The sequence below is a fragment of the Mobula hypostoma genome, chromosome Y (genome assembly GCF_963921235.1).
Source record: "Mobula hypostoma chromosome Y, sMobHyp1.1, whole genome shotgun sequence".
Classification (NCBI taxonomy): Eukaryota; Metazoa; Chordata; class Chondrichthyes; order Myliobatiformes; family Myliobatidae; genus Mobula; species Mobula hypostoma.
In genome coordinates, this window is record NC_086130.1 from 1,152,997 (window position 1) to 1,170,626 (window position 17,630).

Sequence of the window (17,630 nt, forward strand, 5' to 3'; positions counted from 1 at the left end):
TTTCACGCAATAATTGCATTTACCTTCTCTGCTACGTACACTAGCTGTTTTTCTTTCTCTGCTCTGATGTCCTTAAATTGAAACTTTAACTATTTCTCTTACCACATTCAGTGCTTTATTTGCTGAGTTCTTCCAGCAATTTCTGTTTTAAATTCTCTAATGACTCAGCAATAGTTTGGTGTGTAAAGAGAGGATGGGAGGATGAATTTAGGGCCCTGGTGGAGGACTTCTTTATGGTCTTCCTAAAGTCCTAAGGATGCACCTGGATGACAGACTTGAGTGGAGCACCAATGCAGAGACTGTGTAAAAGGGCCAGAGTCACCTCTACTTCCTGAGGAGACTGAGGTCCTTTATGAAAACAGGCCTCTCCTTCAAATATTCTACCAGTCTGTTGTCGACAGTACAGTCTTCTATGTGGTGGTGTACTGGGGCAATGGCATCAACATAGGTGATGCCAGCGGGCTCAACAAATTGATTAGAAAGGCTAGCTCCATTATAGGAGTCAAACTGGACACATTGAGGGCTGAGGTACAATAAAAGACCTTACGGAAAAATCCTGGTAATTCTGGACAATATTTCTTACCCTCTTCATGCCACCTTGTCTGAACGGAGGAACACTTTCAGTGATAGACTGAGATAACTGTGCTGCTCCAAAGAGTGATATGAGCTCATTCTTACTCTCGACCATTAGACTCTGTAATGAGTCAACCTATAGCCAGGGAAGTCATGACTCCCCTTCCTGTTAGACTGTGGTAACTTATTTTTTATTCCTTCTTACTTCTCTTCTAATATTTGTATATCTGTGCACTTGTAATGCTACTGTGACACTGTAATTTCCTTTGTGGTCAATAAAGTATCAAACTATCTTTAAACCCAGAGTCTTTATTTATTACTGGCAAGGCAAAGCATTTGTTGCCCATACCTGTTTGTCACTGGGAAAGTGAGAAAGACTCACCTTCTTGAAAAACTTCAATCGTTCTGACAAACATACATCTAGCAGTGTTGTTCCAGGATTTAAACTCAGCAACGAAGAAACAGTGATAAACTCTTGCCTGCCTTTATATTCTTGGTGGCAGAACTGAGAGATTGGAAGGTACTGTTGCAATTGTTTAAGGGAGGAACCAAGATGCATTTTATAAATGGATCACACTGTACAGCCATTACACAATAGTGCTGGTTGAAATGAATATTTAGGTCAGTGGATTCAAATAAGCAAGTCTTGAATGGTGGTGTGCTTCTTCAGTGTTGTCAGAACTGTACACATCCAAGAGTGTGCACACTGTTTCATTATACTCCTGACCGTCTTCTATGTGGTGGAAGGAAGTGGGTGTGAGGTGGTAGTTCAGCCTTTAACTCTTCTGAAAAAACTTCGCTTTAATCTTCCTTTTTCTAAAATATACCTATAATCACCAATACCTTAATTCCATTGATCAAGATTATGGGGAGGGTTGAAGTCATGGCAAAAGTCAAATTGGGTATGGGTGTGCATATTATTGTCACTTGTCAGCCATTTAACAAAAGAGATTAAGGCAATTAGCCAAGGTACATTTGTCTTGTTTGTTGTGCAAACATGACAAGCTTAAGCATCTATATTGTTGGGTAATTGCCAGTGCTATTGTTATAACAATATACAGAGGCATATTGATGTTGGGGTGTAACTATTCAATCCTAAATCAAGGTTGTTGCTTGTTTCAAAAGCCTTTAAGACATACAGTGTTGTCACATATTTTTGTCAAAACATGAAATGAATCAAATTGGCTTCTGGCATTTATCACAATTGTAAAGCTAGGGCAATAATTTCTACCTCCTAGTAAAAAAAGCATAATGTACAATATTCCCAAATCATGGCCTATTTGCAGAAACCTATTTTTCAATTACTGTTTAACTAATCAATTTTTGGTTTTGATCCTAATTAGATCCCTTTTATATCCCCTTGTTTGATACTATGCACTTGACACTTTTTCCTCCTTTTCCAAAATGAATTTAAATCTGATTATTATGATCACTATGCTTCAAATGCTTTCCCTTTAAAACCAACTTCACATCCAGCAATTCTTCCATCCTACTCTCTGGAAATAGACTGATCATGAAAGATTTCACAAACATAGTTAGTATTCTTCCCTTTCTTCATCATAAACTCAATAATGTAATCTACACTGGTATAAGGTCTATGTCCTGAATCAATTCTCAAATATTTTTACAGCTTTTTGCAATGCCTACAAATTTAGTTCCTGGTTACCATTATTTCTCATTTTGTATATTGTGTTGTGTAATACCTTCTCCTTCAAAAGGATACTGACTCAACTACATCAACTGTTTGTTTAATGATAGTTTATTGATGAATACTGCAAACACCATATTTGTTTCTTTACTATATTTCCTGAGTATCTTCTATCCAGGAAAATTATGTGTCAATCTTCATCTGCTTTGAGCAAGGTCTCTATTGGGGCTTAACATCAGAGTCCCATGATTCTTATGTGTCTAATTTATAAACATATGCTTCAATCTCATTTTGGATTTCTTCACATTTGGTATTTGTCACTCCTCCTATTACTCAATGATCTTATTAGTCATTTCTAGTCCTCAGCAGTTCTTACTCCTTTCATCTCACAAATAGGTGCCATATATATGTAAATCGCTATGTAAGATCCGAGCTGTATGCCAGATATTCAAGCATATTGGGGGATGAGGTACTTAGAAAATGAAAACTGAGATAGATAAGTCACCTGGTCTTGATGGACTATAACCTAGAATTCTGAATGACGAAACTGAAGAGATTGTGAGGGACTAGATCATGGAATGATAATGGATGACTGGAAAACTTCAGGTGAGACTCCACTCTTTAAGAAGGAAGGGAGGCAAAAGACAGGAAATTATAACCAGTTTGCCTGATTTCAGTGAAGGTACATGTTAAAATTTACTATTGTTCCCTTAATGGGAAACATTGTTTGAGAAATGTGTTGGAATTATTTTAGGAAATAACGGAAAGGATAGACAAAGGTGAGTCAGTGAATATTGTTTACTTGGATTTTCTGATGGCCTTTGGTAAGTTGCCCTATGAGCAAAACAAGAGCACATGGTATGATAAGAAAATAGACAGTATATAGGGTACAGGCTGACTGACAGGAGGCAAAGAATGTGAATAAAAGGAACCTTTTCTGTTTGGCTGCTAGTGACTAGTGATGTTTAGCCATAACTAGAGTCCTTGTGTAGGATTTGCTAAAAGTTAACTTTGAGGCTGTATCACAGATAAGTAAATACAAAGACAGCTTTCATTTTGAGAAGATTGGAATATTACAGGAAGGATGTAATGCTTAGATTAATAAAGCATCGGTCAGACCACACTTGGGAATATAGTGAGTTGTTTTGCGTCCCTTATCTAAGAAGTGATGTACTAGCACTAGAGAATGTCCAGAGGAAGGCCACCGGAACAACTACATAAATGAAAGAATTAACATATGAGGAGTGTTTCATGTCTCTGGGCCTATAGTTGCTGGAATATTTAGAAAAATGAGGTATGAACTCATTGAGACCTAAAGGATCTCATTAAAGTCTAAAGTCCTAACTAGAGTGGATATGGAGAGGAAGTTTCCAATAGTGGGACCAAAATGTACAGACTCAGAGTAAAGAACATCCTCTTAGAACTAAGATGAGGAGGAACTTAGTTAGCCAGAAGATGGTGAAACCGTAGAACTCAATGCTACAGATGGTTGCTGAGGCCAGATCAATGGGTATATTTAAAATGGAGGATGATAGGTCCTTCATTAATAAACGTGTCAAAAATTATGAAGAGATGGCAGGAGAATAGGATTAAGAAGGATAATAAATCAGCCATGATGAAATAGCAAAACAGACTCAACAGACCTCTGCTGTTCTGTATAATGGTCTTAATATTAAATGGCTTTGCACTCATTCAAGCCTTACACCTTAATTTTCCTGACAGTATTTCAAAATATAATTTATACTGGTTACCCAGCACTAAAAGAATTTCAAACTAAATGGCCTTGTTCTTCACGTCAAGTTATTTTGCAGGATTCTTACCTTGTACACATTTTTTTGGTGTGCTCTGAGATGGCACCACATTGCTGAAAAAGAAGAAGCAGATGTACTGAGAAAGATCTAGGGAATCTAAGCAAAGACAGACCTAACAATTTAAAATCAAGCAAAATGCAAATTGCAGAATGAATAAAATTCACTTACAAGGAATTGTCATAAGCAAATAAATAAGAGGTGCAGTATTGAAAATTATCTTCACTGTACTTTATAAATATTCCAGTTTTCCTCAAGCTTTCACACCTCATAGTTGGTTAACACTAACCGTTGTCAGTAATGACTGCAATTCTTCAGGACCCAGGTTTTCATAGTTGATGCCAGAACTGTTGCACTATCCCAGAGAAAAACAGACACAACTATTATGACACATTGTGGGACTAAATTTAGCTTTTATTGGCTATTGCATGCTCTAGACTGTCAGTTCATCATGTTAACTTTCCCTTATCAACTAAAAATATTATTTAGACTCACTCTGTTTAGATTATAGACCATAAAGTGCTCATCCAGGATTAGTACCAGGTCCAGAAGCAGGCCCAGCAGCCCACCCAGTCCATACTGACCATCTAGCAGACACTGACACAACTGCATTAATCTTACTATTTTTAAATTCTCCTGGCAAGTTTCATTCCTTATGCCAAAAATGTATAAGTTAGGGTTAGTAAATTTTGGGGAGGCCCCAGACTGCCCTAGTATATCCTTGATAATTATTGATGTAAATGACACATTTCACTGTATGTTTTGATGTATATGTGACAAATAAAGCTAATTTTTAAGTGCTTTCTAACTGTGTTTGCCTCAAACACTTCTCTCGCAGTGGTGCTGGTAATTCTTGTGTGGAAAAACTTAGACCTCGGATCTTCTTTAAATTTCTTCGCTCCCAGGTTAATCCTATGTGTGGTAATCTGCCCTGGGATAATAACCTAACAAGTCACTTATAAACATACAAAAAGCGCCCTTCCGTGTCCTGTATCCCAGTAAGAATATACACATTCTAATCTCTTACTAACTCTTCCTTCAGTTAGTCCTGACGAAGGGTCTCGGCCTGAAACGTCGACTGTACCTCTTCCCAGAGAGGCTGCCTGGCCTGCTGCGTTCACCAGCAGCTTTGATATGTGTTGCCTGAATTTCCAGCATCTGCAGAGTTCCTGTTGTTTACATTCTGTCCAAACTCCTTTTAAAACCATAGCCTTCTATTCCAGGCAAAACCTAGTGAAACCTTTCTGCACACACTTTATTGCTACCAAATCCTTACTGTAGTTTGAGTACTAAAGTATGATCTTGTAGGTTTTCGTAAATAAAATGGAAGAGACATTTTAAATTGAAGGGAAACTGTAGCAACTCACTTTATCATCTACCAAATGCATAACTTTATGTCATCATGTCAGACCAGTCTCATAAAGTGAAACCCCAACTTAATGTTGCGGGTTGTGAATTATGAATATTTCTCCCGCTTACATTACCCTAGACAGATCCTCCCAGAATTCACTGAAATTGGCATTGTGAACCTGTCTGGAGCTCAAACGATGCTCCAAGGGTATAGGTGCCTCTGCCTCATTCAGAGATGTGTGATAACACTCTTGTGGTCATCTCAGTTGGTTGTTTTAAAGTGATCTACTGAAATACATTCAGGTTTACTCCTCCTATATAAGACAAATATCTTTTCTCTTCATTGCAAATCATAGAACAAGCCATTGTAATCAGGCTAAGGGGGATATTGGCAAACTTAGCCTTTACTGTTGCCAGCTTTCTGGGTCCAGTCTACATGCACAGAAAGCATCGCCATAAGAGACTGTCCGTAATGAAAGGCAGACAACCCTGGACTGTTCACAGACCTCTGATGTCCCGATGCACTGGCACTGTCAAAGCTTCAAGGCGGTCATACGAAAACAAGCATAGTAAAAACACAGGCCCACCATCATTTGTTTCACAGTTGTGGATGTCCTTAGGTTGGGGGCCTTGCTGACTAGGCTTATTGAGGTAAGGAAAGGAGGTGGAATTATGAATCTCTGCCTAGCTGAGCACAGACTATCAGCCATTTTAGCAAGCTCTCTATTGTTCTTCATGAGTGCATTTGCGAGGGCTATGCGAATTGGAATAGGCATTTTCTGCATGAAGAGTTCTTTAAAAATAAAACAACTATGGTGATTTCCCAAGAGAGACAATATGTGTTCCATTACCTCTGAAGGCCTAGTATCCCCCAGGCCAGGCAAGGAGAGCAAATGTTTAATGTGCTCAGACTCCATTAATCCAAAATTCTGTAGTAGATGAGTCTTCTGCGTGCCATATTTTTCACGAAAGAGATAGAGAGCTTAGTAACATGATTTGAAGATAATGTTAGTAAATGTAGTAATAATATTCACCTAAAACATCAGCAAAACAAAAAGCTGGTCATCGACTTTGATAGGAGAATATGGTCTTGTCTTCATCAATGGTGCTGAGGTTGGAAGTGAGTGAACATCACAAACAGCTATTCTAGTCCACTCACAAAGATATCATGGCAAAGAAAGCTCACCAATGTCTCTGCTTCTTCATGTCCCATTCAACTTATACCAATTTTTATCAATTCACTATTGAAAGTATTTTTGTTTAGACACTTAATGGTTTGAGTGCCACTTAATGGCAACTGCTCTGCATTTGACTAAAAAAAATTGAAGTGTATTATGGACACATTTCAACAAGTCACCAAAACCAGCCATTCATCCATGGATTCTGACTAAAGTTTTCGCTGTGTCTGTAGATAATCAACATAAACGAGGCCCACCATCCTGGACATTCTCTCTTCTCTTAGAGGTACATGTAAAAGTCTGAAAGCACATACCACAAGGCTCATCCACAGTTTCTATCCCACTATCATAAGACTATTAAATATTTTCCTAGTACATAGTTAGATTCTTTAGTTCACATTTATCTCGAAACTAGTCAAGGAGGTTCAGTCACTTGTCATTTAGAATGAGGTAGTAAACTGGATTCAACATTGGCATTGTGGGAAAAGTCAGAGTGGTTGTTTCTTTGACTGGAGTCCTGTGACTAGTGATGTACCACAGAGAACGGTACTGGGTCCATTGCTGTTTCATGTCAATGATCTGGATGACAATGTGGTAAACTGGATTCGATCAGCAAATCTGCAGATGTCACCAAGATTGGAGAATTAGTGGAACATCAAAACTTACAGCAGGATCTGAATTAGCTGAAAAATTGATTGAAATATGGTAGATGAACTTTAATGCAGACAAGTGTGAGGTGTTGTACTCTGGGTGGACAAACCAAGTTAGGACTTACATGGTGAGGGTGGGGCATAGAGAACAGAGATTTCCGGGAATACAGTTCCATAATTTCTTGAAGGTGGCATTAGGGTAAACAGGGTTGTAAAGAGAGAACGTTTGGCACATTGGCTTTCATAAATCAAAATACTGAGTATAGGAGTTGGAATGTTATGTGAAATTTGCATAAGATGTTAATGAGGCTTAATTTGGAGTATTTTGTTTGGTTCTGGTCACCTACCTACAAGGCAATGAGATTAAGAGTACATAAAAATTTACGAGGATGTTGCCAAAACTTGAGGACCTGAGTTATAGTTAAAGGTTGAATAGATTAGAACTTCATTCCTTAGAGTATAGAAAATTGAAGGAATTTGATAGAGGTATACAAAATTAAGAAGGGTACAGACAGGGTATGCAAGCAAGATTTTTCCACTAAGGTTGGGTAAAGACTGAACTGTAGGTCATTTGTTAAGATGAAAGATGAAACATTGAAAGTGACCTGAGGGGAATTTCTTTGCAGGGTAAGGGTGTGGAACAAGCTGTCTGTGGAGCCAGATACTGGATAAATTGGAAAAGTACATTGACGAGAGGGGCATGGAGAGCTATAATCCAGATGTAGTCAATGGGTCTCAGCAAAGAAAGTCTGGCATTGAGTAGATGGCCTGTTTCTGTGTTTCTCTGTATCTGTATAAGCTTCCTTACCACTGACGTAAGGCTGGTAGTTCTCAAGTTATCCACACTATTCTATTAGGACAAGGAACAATATTAACAATGAACATTGAAGCTAACAAGATATGATATCTGTTCCTAGTGTTTATCCACAGGCACTTCAGTCTTTTGTCTGTCCTCATTCCCTACAATAAGATATTGCATAGGCCTCTCCTCAGTAGTAGTCTCTCCATACTGCTTCAAATGGCTCTCTACAATGTATATTACAAATTCATTTCCTTACATTAAGGCAATCTAGTCCATGTTTTATTAAGTTAAAATCCTCAGTAACACTATCGTTTTACATCCTTCTATTGGTTTGCCTACTTAAAAAGGCAGAAAAAGATGATAATTAGAATTCAATAATTAGAGGACAGTCAGATGTTTCTTTGATAACAGAAATAATTCCATTATTGTACATTGTCTCCTGGTGCCACGTTTGAGGCCGCAACACATCACTGAAGGAGAGGTTGAAGAACAGATCCATAGTGTACTTCTGACATTACTAGAAATAAGAATGTGGTTTTAGGAGCTACGTTAGAGGTTAAAGCTGCAGAGATGGAGCAAGAGGTAATGCTTTAGGTTCCTAAGCAAACAGATTCTTTCATGTTACAATTTAAGTTTCAGATTTCATATAGTTCCAAACACCATCATGAGATTTGATAGAAAAGAGTCAAAGTGAAGGGAGCATATCCTAACCATTCAGATTAAGTTCAGGAACGATGAGCCAAAAACTTGTGTTGATACATACATGTAAAGAAACACAAGCATGCGTGGAATGCACAGCCCCATCCTCAATTTTCTCTCAAAACTATCAAATCTACAGCAAATACAGATCCTTAATTATTATATACTGACCATTTTCAACCTTTATCAAAGAAAATCCATAGACTTCAATAGTGAATCTCAGGACCATGTCTGTTTTACAAATCCTCAGTGAGCTTTTCCTATTGGACCAGTTAATGCTAATGCAGGAAATTATGCTGCTCAGCCTCAGGAAGATTTGCTTCTACCATCGTTTCATATATAGAAGGATCTAGACAATTATAACCGGGTGCTTAGCATAATAAAGAATCTAGCATCAAATGACCTCCTTCCATGTTGTGGATTCTGCATCTCTTTTCATACCATGTTACTGATAAATGATTACATTTTAACATTTCTTAGCACACAGTAGCTTTGTTAAGCTGTACAAAATCCCAGCCCAGCTATTCTTGACCAGAATCAGACTTCTGGCAATAATACTGTTGCTCTTTCAAAACTGATAATGTAATTTCTGAAGGTCTTCCTACACAGGGTCAAGGATCCTCTGCTAGGTGCTTACCGATTCCGTTAGATGAATTCTTTCTGAATTGAACCTACTTCCTGCTTTGAAATAAGCACCTAAGGATTTATAGGTAGATTTCGATGAGTTTCAAACCTCCTTCTTAGGCAGTCCTTTAGAACCAAGGATCATCTGTTTCCTCCCCAGTTCCACAGGTTTTGAGATTTCTGCTGACAACAATATGGAAAAACTAGCTACCAAAGATGAGACAGAATGGCTGATGGAAATGGCTGGCAGAGTATTTACCCCGTTTATTTCATCATTTATACTTGTGGCAGTCAGAGGATTAAAACTTCCATCACAGAACAGAAACATGGACAATGGGCTCAGTTTTAATGATTGCCTAGAGATGACTGGTCTGGGAGTCTGTGAAAGTCTCTAAGAATATTAAGAAATACATAAGTAATTAGACTATATATTAAATAAATATAACTGGAACGACACAAAAGGCACTAGAGGAACTCAAGAGCACAGGCAGCATTCACGGAAGGGATATGGAGAGTCAATGTTTCGGATCAAGATTCAACATGTCAAACGTCTAGTTTCTTCCATAGATGCTGACTGACCCGCTGGGTTTCCTTAGTGCCTTTTGTAGTGCTTCATATTCTAGAACTCATTTATGTCTCCTGTAACTACAAATGGAACCCGACTGGCATGAGGCAAAGGAAAATAAACCTCTATAACACCTTCTTAGCTTCAATAAGAAGCAGTCATAAATTAGGAAGTCAGCTCACTACACTAAGCCTGCTAGGTCTTCACAGTAATAAATTGACAAGAAAGCAGCAGGCAGTAGATTGGACTGTTCCTAAGGTAAATGGGAAAATTTGAGGCCCAGGTTAACAAATAGATAGAATATCTGTGTGTTAAAGATTGGAGCCACGAGATCATCAGATCCATATTGTTAGTGAAGTCTTTGTATGAATTATCATGAGCATCAACTCCATATTCTTCTGCAGCTGATTAACCCAGAATCAAAAATTAAGATGGTAAACAACTGGAGCCAGTAATGGTAGATGACGTTATGGCAATTAAGAGTCTATCTGTAATACATAAAAATAACTAACATGGGTCATACCTGGACTGGAATGATAAAGTAAAACAGACCCATTGGGGAAATAATGTAAGTAAATGACTTGGTATGTAATGCCTTATCAAATTCTGGAGCAGAATGAGAAATCAAGGCCAATACCACAGTAATAAGGAATATTAAGTTTTGGATTCAAAGGGCATGGGCATCTGTCAGGATAGAAAGTCCATGTATAAACTGTTTATTTCTTGTATTTTACCTTTGCAATTAATTATATGACATTTAAATATACCTTTCAACACTTTCCTTTGATATATCTAACAGCATGTGAATTTGGCACAAAACACTGGATTTCCCTCATCTCATAGTACACGGACTCAAGGTTTCAGGTGTGCCAACTCAAATGTTCCTCTTCTACTTGGAGTAGCTGTAGACGGGCAATCTCCAGGAGTTAACTGAGATCTTGCAGTTTTTTAAAGGAGACTATAAGCAGATCCATCTTTTCCTCTGTCCATACGTTATTCTCTATTTGTATACTGCACAGAATAGAGCAACTGTTTTGGGAATTTGCTGTCCGACATGTGATCGATGTGATCTGCATACTTGAGATGGCTAAATGTAAACAGGGCGTCATTATTGGGGATGATGGCCTGCACCAGGGTTTAAAGATCCATTTATTATAAAAATATGTATCTATATGCAACTCTGAAATTTGTCTTCTCCAGATAACCATAAAACAAAGAAATAACATTAAAGACATTCAGCGAGAAACACCCCTGTATAAAAAAAGCAGCATCCTGATCAACAACCCCAAAAGAGCTTCCCCCACAAAAAGTAGTACAAGAACATTGACCCTCACAACCCCTTGGCTACACAGATAACTAACAGAGCACAAAAGGACACTTGACTCCTGAACATTCCCTCTGCTCGCTCAATAGAACAGAAAAGGAACAGATGATAAAAAAAGATTATAAAAACTGGAAGTCTGAAGAAGTCCAGATTGTAAATGCAATAGTCCAGTCCATAAATGCAGAACCACAATACCATCCTACAATCTCATTGACATCCATCAAAAGAGAGGGACACCTCACGATTGCAGATGCCTACTCGCCTGCCAGAGAGGGCCACATAGTGGTAGGCTGCTCATAGACTCCTTCTTTGACAGCTACCAAAAGGAAGGCTGTTGGCGCTGAACTCTCACTTGATTTCGTATTCACCTTGATGACTCAACCTGCTTTGATGCTTTAATTGGCGATTAATGGATGCTTTAGCTAGTAAGTCAAGCATCAGCTCGTGACCTGTGTCAAAGTTTCTTTGCATCGAGACCATCCAAGTACACTCTCACTTCCCAGAATCTTCTCAGAGACAACAGAGCACCGGGTCACTCAAACAATCTCCAAACTGTAACTCATAGGTTCTAAGTCCCAGAAACACATTTAAGGTAAAATACAGATATAAAAGAGGTAAAAAAAAGAGACATTTTCGTGAGCTATCTGGAAGATATTGATAAAGAGAGAGTTGTACAGTGGCATAATCTTGACTGGAAGTACTAACCTCCTGAACTGGGTGCTATCAAAGCTCTGCAGTATCCTAACCAATTAAAATAAAGCAATTCTGTATCACCTATTTTTGATTTACTGATGATCTTCCTAGCTGCAGATAAAATATAGCCAGTATCTTCAGTGTCACCTCCACATAAGTAAGAAGAGGTTCAATTCCCAATCATCCTTCAAATATCTGTACAGAATTACTGTGACATTGACAAGCTAAACAACTATTTCTAACTTCTAATCATTTTTGATACTATTTATCTGCCTTCCTAAGCAACTACAGTGTTCTTTATAGGTATCAGTACAGTGCTACTGGGTAGAGTATCATAAATCGTCAAAGAGCATTTGATATATAAAAATGTCATTGATAAACTAGGTGAAGCAATCAGGTCATGGTGAATAGGAGTTGGGATTAAATGCTAAAGCTATATAGGACGCTGGTGAGGTTATATCCATAGTATTGTATTAGGTTTGATTAGTCTTCAATAAGAAAGATATCATTAAGCTAGAAAGAACGTAAAACACATTTTTATGAGTATTACAAAGTCTCAAGGTCTTAAGTTATACTAAGAGATTAGGCAAGCTTTATTCCTTAGAACTTAACAGACTTAGGGTGACCTTATGAAGGTATATAAATCTTGAAGGGCATAGACAGGGTGTACAGTGAGTGGGATCAGTTGGGATAATTTCCATGCCTGAAGTTATGAGGAACTGTTGTGTACAATGGGAGTGAGATTTGTAAAAACAAGCAGGGTGAGTTGTGTCATTCTGTGAACCAGAAATCATGGAATAGTTAGTTACACATTTGTCATGGGTTAAAAAAATAGTTATGTTTATGCAAAGTACCCTTTATGGGAGAGGCTATGTGTGAAATTACCAGGGTTATAGTTGAGTTTGAGGCTTTGGCTTATTCCACACTCTTACTACCCTGTGTTTAGCAGTTTCCTCTCATGCTCCCCTTAAACTTTTCACCTTTCACTCTCAACTCATGACCTCTAGTTGTAGTCCAACCCAATCTCAGTGGAAAAAGCCAGCTTGCATTTACCCTATTTATACCCCTCAGACTTTGTATACTTTTATCAAATCTCTTATCAATCTTCTAAAGAATACAACCCTACCTATTCAGCCTTCCCTTACAACTCAGGTCCTCCAGACTCAGCAATATCTTTGTAAGTGTTCTCTGTAATCCTTCAACCTTATTTACATCTTTTCTTTCCTGTACACAATACTCCAAATTAGGCCTCACCAGTGCCCCATTCCATCTTTACTCTATACAATGATTTATAAAGGCCAAGGTGCCAAAAGCTTTCTTTATGATTCTTACCTAGCTCTGACGCTACTTTCAAAGAATAATGGACTTGTATTTCCAGATCACTATTCTACCACACTCCTCAGTACTCTACTGTTCACGGTGTAAGACCTATTCTGGTTGGTCACACTGCAGTCAAAACCTCACACTTATCTGCATTAAATTCCATCTGCTGTTTTTCAGCCCATTTTTCCAGCTGTTAAAGTGTTAATTTGGCCAGAAACAGAAAGTTAATATACAGTTTAACATATAGCTAAGGAAACAATGCAGAAGGAGGACTTCTTTGTTTGGATTGTTGGACTCACATCCAGGGAAGGTAATATCTGTACAGATGGAGCAGGTTGCACCCAAAGATCCTTGCAGGTGGGTTTACTATTACTGCTCTGGGGATTTAAACTAGGCTCGCAGGGGTCAGGAATTGAAAAAATTGAACATGATGTGAATAATGTTCTGGGTTGTGTCTTTATCAATGTAAGTATTATGGTATGTAAGTTGGATGAGTTTAGAGCATGGATCATCAAATAGAATTATGATTTTGTAGCAATTAGTGAGATTTGGTTGTAGAAGGGTCAAGATTTGTGACTTAATATTCACTAGAAACATTGGTTAGCTATGATAGAATAGGACAGATTAAAGGAGAGGGGTGGAATCACTAGCTGGGGAAAATGTCACAGCAGAGCTCAGACAGGACAGACTGGAAACTTCACCGATTAAAAACTATAAGGGTGCAACTGAGGAATATGAAAGGGATGACCATGTCAATCGGTTTAATTTATAAACAAATGAATAGCAGGATTAGGGATGCAGATTTAAAGAGAGATTGCAAGAAAGTAAGATAATGATAGAAGGTAATTTTAACTTTCCAGGTATTGATTGGGACTCCTATACTATAAAAGGATGGGACAGGTTGTCAAATATGTTCAGTAAAGTTTCCATAATCAATATATAAAGGTCCCAACCACAAAGAGTGCGATACTGGATATTCTGTTAGGGAACGAGATAGAGCAGGTGACATAAGTTTGTATACGGGGAACACTTTACAACTAAGGATCATAATACCATTAGTTTCAAGGTAAGTATTATGAGGGATTGAGATTCTAATTTTGAGAGAGAAAATTGAGATAGCATCAGAAAAGATCTAATAAGCTGAATTGGGATAGGCTGTTTTCTGGTGAAGGCATGCGTGGGAAATGGGAGGCTTTCAAACGTGAAATTTTGAAAGTACAGCATTTGTATGGTACTGAAAGAAATGAAGACCAACAAATTTAGGGAAATCAGGTTTTCAAGAAATATTGAAGCCCTGATTAAGAAGAAGTAGGAGGTTTATAACAGTTATAAGGGCAAGAAATAAATAAAGTACTTGAAGAATACAAGAAATGCAAAAAAGCACTTGAGAGGAAAATCAGGATAAAAAGAAGACATGAGATTCCTCTAGGTCAGGGGTGGCCAACCATTTACACTCCACGCATCAATTTTTTCATGCACGAGTTCAGATGCTCCATACAACTCTTGTACCCCCATTTCAATTCTTGTAAAAATGTTAATATAAACATATTTAGCATTTTACATGATATATTGATTTAATATAAAAACAAGATAAACATCACTTACCTTTATGAGACTTTAACAAATATATTTCATCTTCTTTTGATTTCTTCCTATTTCTTAATTACATATACTTTCCGTAACTCAGACCCAAGTACTAGCTTCAGTTTTCCTTCTATTTCAGTCTGATGTTGTGTTTTATAGTGTCTATTAAGATCATGTCTTCTATTATGTGAGAAAGTGTTTTCACAAACAATGTACAACGGTTTTCCTGATGGACCCACTATAAATAAGAACTCATTTTCCCTCTGTTCATTGAATTCACACTTACTATCACTTCCCGCTTTACTTTTGCTCATTTTCTTTTGCACTGTGATGGGTAACTGAATGTAAAAACGAGGCTTAATTTTGGAAAAAATACAAACTGCAAAGGTTCACAAGGACGAACAAAGCACAACTCCGTAGTGCACGAGTGTCAATTGTAAACTGACTGGCAAAAACCTGCAACACACCACTGGTGCAGACGCCTGGCGCCTCAGGATCAAACAAGCATCAAATGTGTATTGAACAGTTATGGAACGACTGCAGAACAAAAGTCCTTCTTTCCTAGTTTGACTCATTGAACATTTTTTAAAATTGAAAACAGATTAATGTGAAAGAAGATAACATTTCGCCAAAAGGTGTGCACGAAATAGTAAAATCGCTAAAAATAGTTGCTTAAGTTTTAGATTTATTCTCAGTAAAACCCATTTCTAGCTCTAAGCTACTTGAATTCCTGTAACAGATTTTTTTTTCTACAAATCAGTTTTTGGTTAATTCCTTTTGCATGAGTAGGCTTACTTTTTTATTATTAACACTGGGGTGCAATGCGCCACTTCTAATCATCCAATGCACCACTTTTGGTGCATGCGCCATAGATTGGCCATCCCTGGTCTAGGTGAAGGAGAATTCCAAGGGCTTCTAATTATATATTAAGAGCAAAAGGAGAGCAAAGAACTAAATAGGTCCTCCTGAATTCAGTGTGATCACCTGTATATGCAGCTGAAAGAGTTGGGGAAGATTTTAAATGGATTTTTTACATCTGTATTTATTCAAGAAATGGCCAGCGAGTCTACATAAGAGAGGTGAAATAGCAGTGAGGTCATGATCGTATAAGGATTGCAGAGGAGTTGCTTGCTGTATTGAGAAAAAAATCAGATGGATAAACACCCAGGTCCAATAAATTGACCTCTGACCTTGTAGGTTAGTGTAGAAATTTCAGGAGACCTAGCCAAGGTATTTAAAAAAAAAATTACCCATGTGTCAGATGCTGGAGGACTGGAGAATTGCTAATGTTGTTCAGCTGTTTAAGAAAGGCTCTAGTAATAATCTGGGAAATTATTGGATGGTGAAATTTGTTGTCATTAGTGGGCAATTTAAAAGAAGGTACTCCAAGTAATCTATCTGGATAGACAGAACCTATTTAGAGATAGTCAACATGGCTTTATATATGGATCTTATTTTATAGCTTATCTTATAGAGTTCTTAAAGAATTTTTTGAGATTGTTAACAGGAAAGTAGATGAAAGAAAGGCAATGTATATTGTTTACATCGACTTTAGCTATGCTTCTGACAAGGTCCTGCATCGGCGGATGGTTAAGAAAGTTCAGTCACTTGGCATTCAGGATGAGGCAGCAGAATGAAGTCGGCATTTGTTTCACTGAAGAACTTGGAGAGTGGTAGTAGATGGTTACCTCCCTGATTAGAGACCTGTGACTAGTGGTGTGCAGCAGAGACCGCTGGGTCCATTTTTGCGTACTACCTATATCAACAATCTAGATAATGATAAAATAAACTAGATTAGCAAATTTGTGTTGACACCAAGATTGGTGGTGTAGTCTGAATGGTTATCATTCCTTGCAACAGGATCTGGATCAGCTGGAACAATGGCAGATGGAATTTAATGCAGACAAGGGTGAGGTGTTGCATTGTGGGAGGATAAACCAGGGTAAGACTTACACAGTGAATAGCACCACACTGAGAAAGTAGTAGAACAGAGGGATCTGGGAATATAGATCCTTAATAGCCTGGATGTGGCATCACAATAGATATGGTCATAAACAGAGCTTCTGAAAAATTGACTTTCATAAAGTACTGAATATAGGAGGAGGGAGATTATATTAAAATTGTATATCACATTTGTGAGGCCTGATTTGGAGAACTGTGTCCACCGGAAAGCTATCAATAACATTTAAAGAGTAAAGAGAAAATTTACAAGGACATTGCAGGGACTTGAGGACCTGAATTATAGTGAAGGGTTAAATAGATTAGGGCCTTATTTCCTAGAGCATAGGTAATGAAGGGAGATTTGATAGAAGTGTACAAAATTTTGAGGGGTATAGATAGGGTAAATGGTAAGGAAGTTAGGTCATGGGTTAGGGTGAAAAGTTTAAAGGGAACATAAGGAAAAACACTTTCACTCAGTGGGTGGAGAGAGTGTGGAATGTGCTGCCAATGGAACTGAGCTTGATTTCATCGTTTAAGAGTAATTTGGATAATTACATGAATCGAATGGTCCAGCTGCAGGTCAATGGGACTCCGCAGATTAATAGCTTGGTATGGACTAGATGGGCTGGATGAACCATTCCTGCACTGTAGTTTCCTATGACTCTATGAACTCTAATGCATGCATCCTTCAGCTTACACTTCACAGTGTGCTAAATAACATTTACCTTTATCTCCTTTCTACCTATCAGTAACAAGTGAATGAATTGTGATGGGTCAGCTTAAGTACTTAAGTAACAAGAGAGCAAGATCAGAAAGATATTTAAGATGAGCTGCATATATTGTACACGTAGCCACAAAATTGCTTGCG

General features: G+C 37.9%; 1 protein-coding gene across 1 annotated transcript in view; it reads right to left on the reverse strand.

The window, feature by feature from the left end:
• LOC134341067 (ataxin-7-like protein 3) overlaps positions 1 to 17,630 on the reverse strand; it is a 94,509-nt gene that overhangs the window by 25,748 nt on the left and 51,131 nt on the right. Inside the window, exons 9-10 of the mRNA XM_063038817.1 lie at positions 4,319 to 4,384; positions 4,042 to 4,085 (exon numbers count right to left, since the gene is read on the reverse strand). Coding sequence (XP_062894887.1) covers positions 4,042 to 4,085; positions 4,319 to 4,384 — 110 coding nt within the window. The remainder of the gene's footprint in view (positions 1 to 4,041; positions 4,086 to 4,318; positions 4,385 to 17,630) is intronic.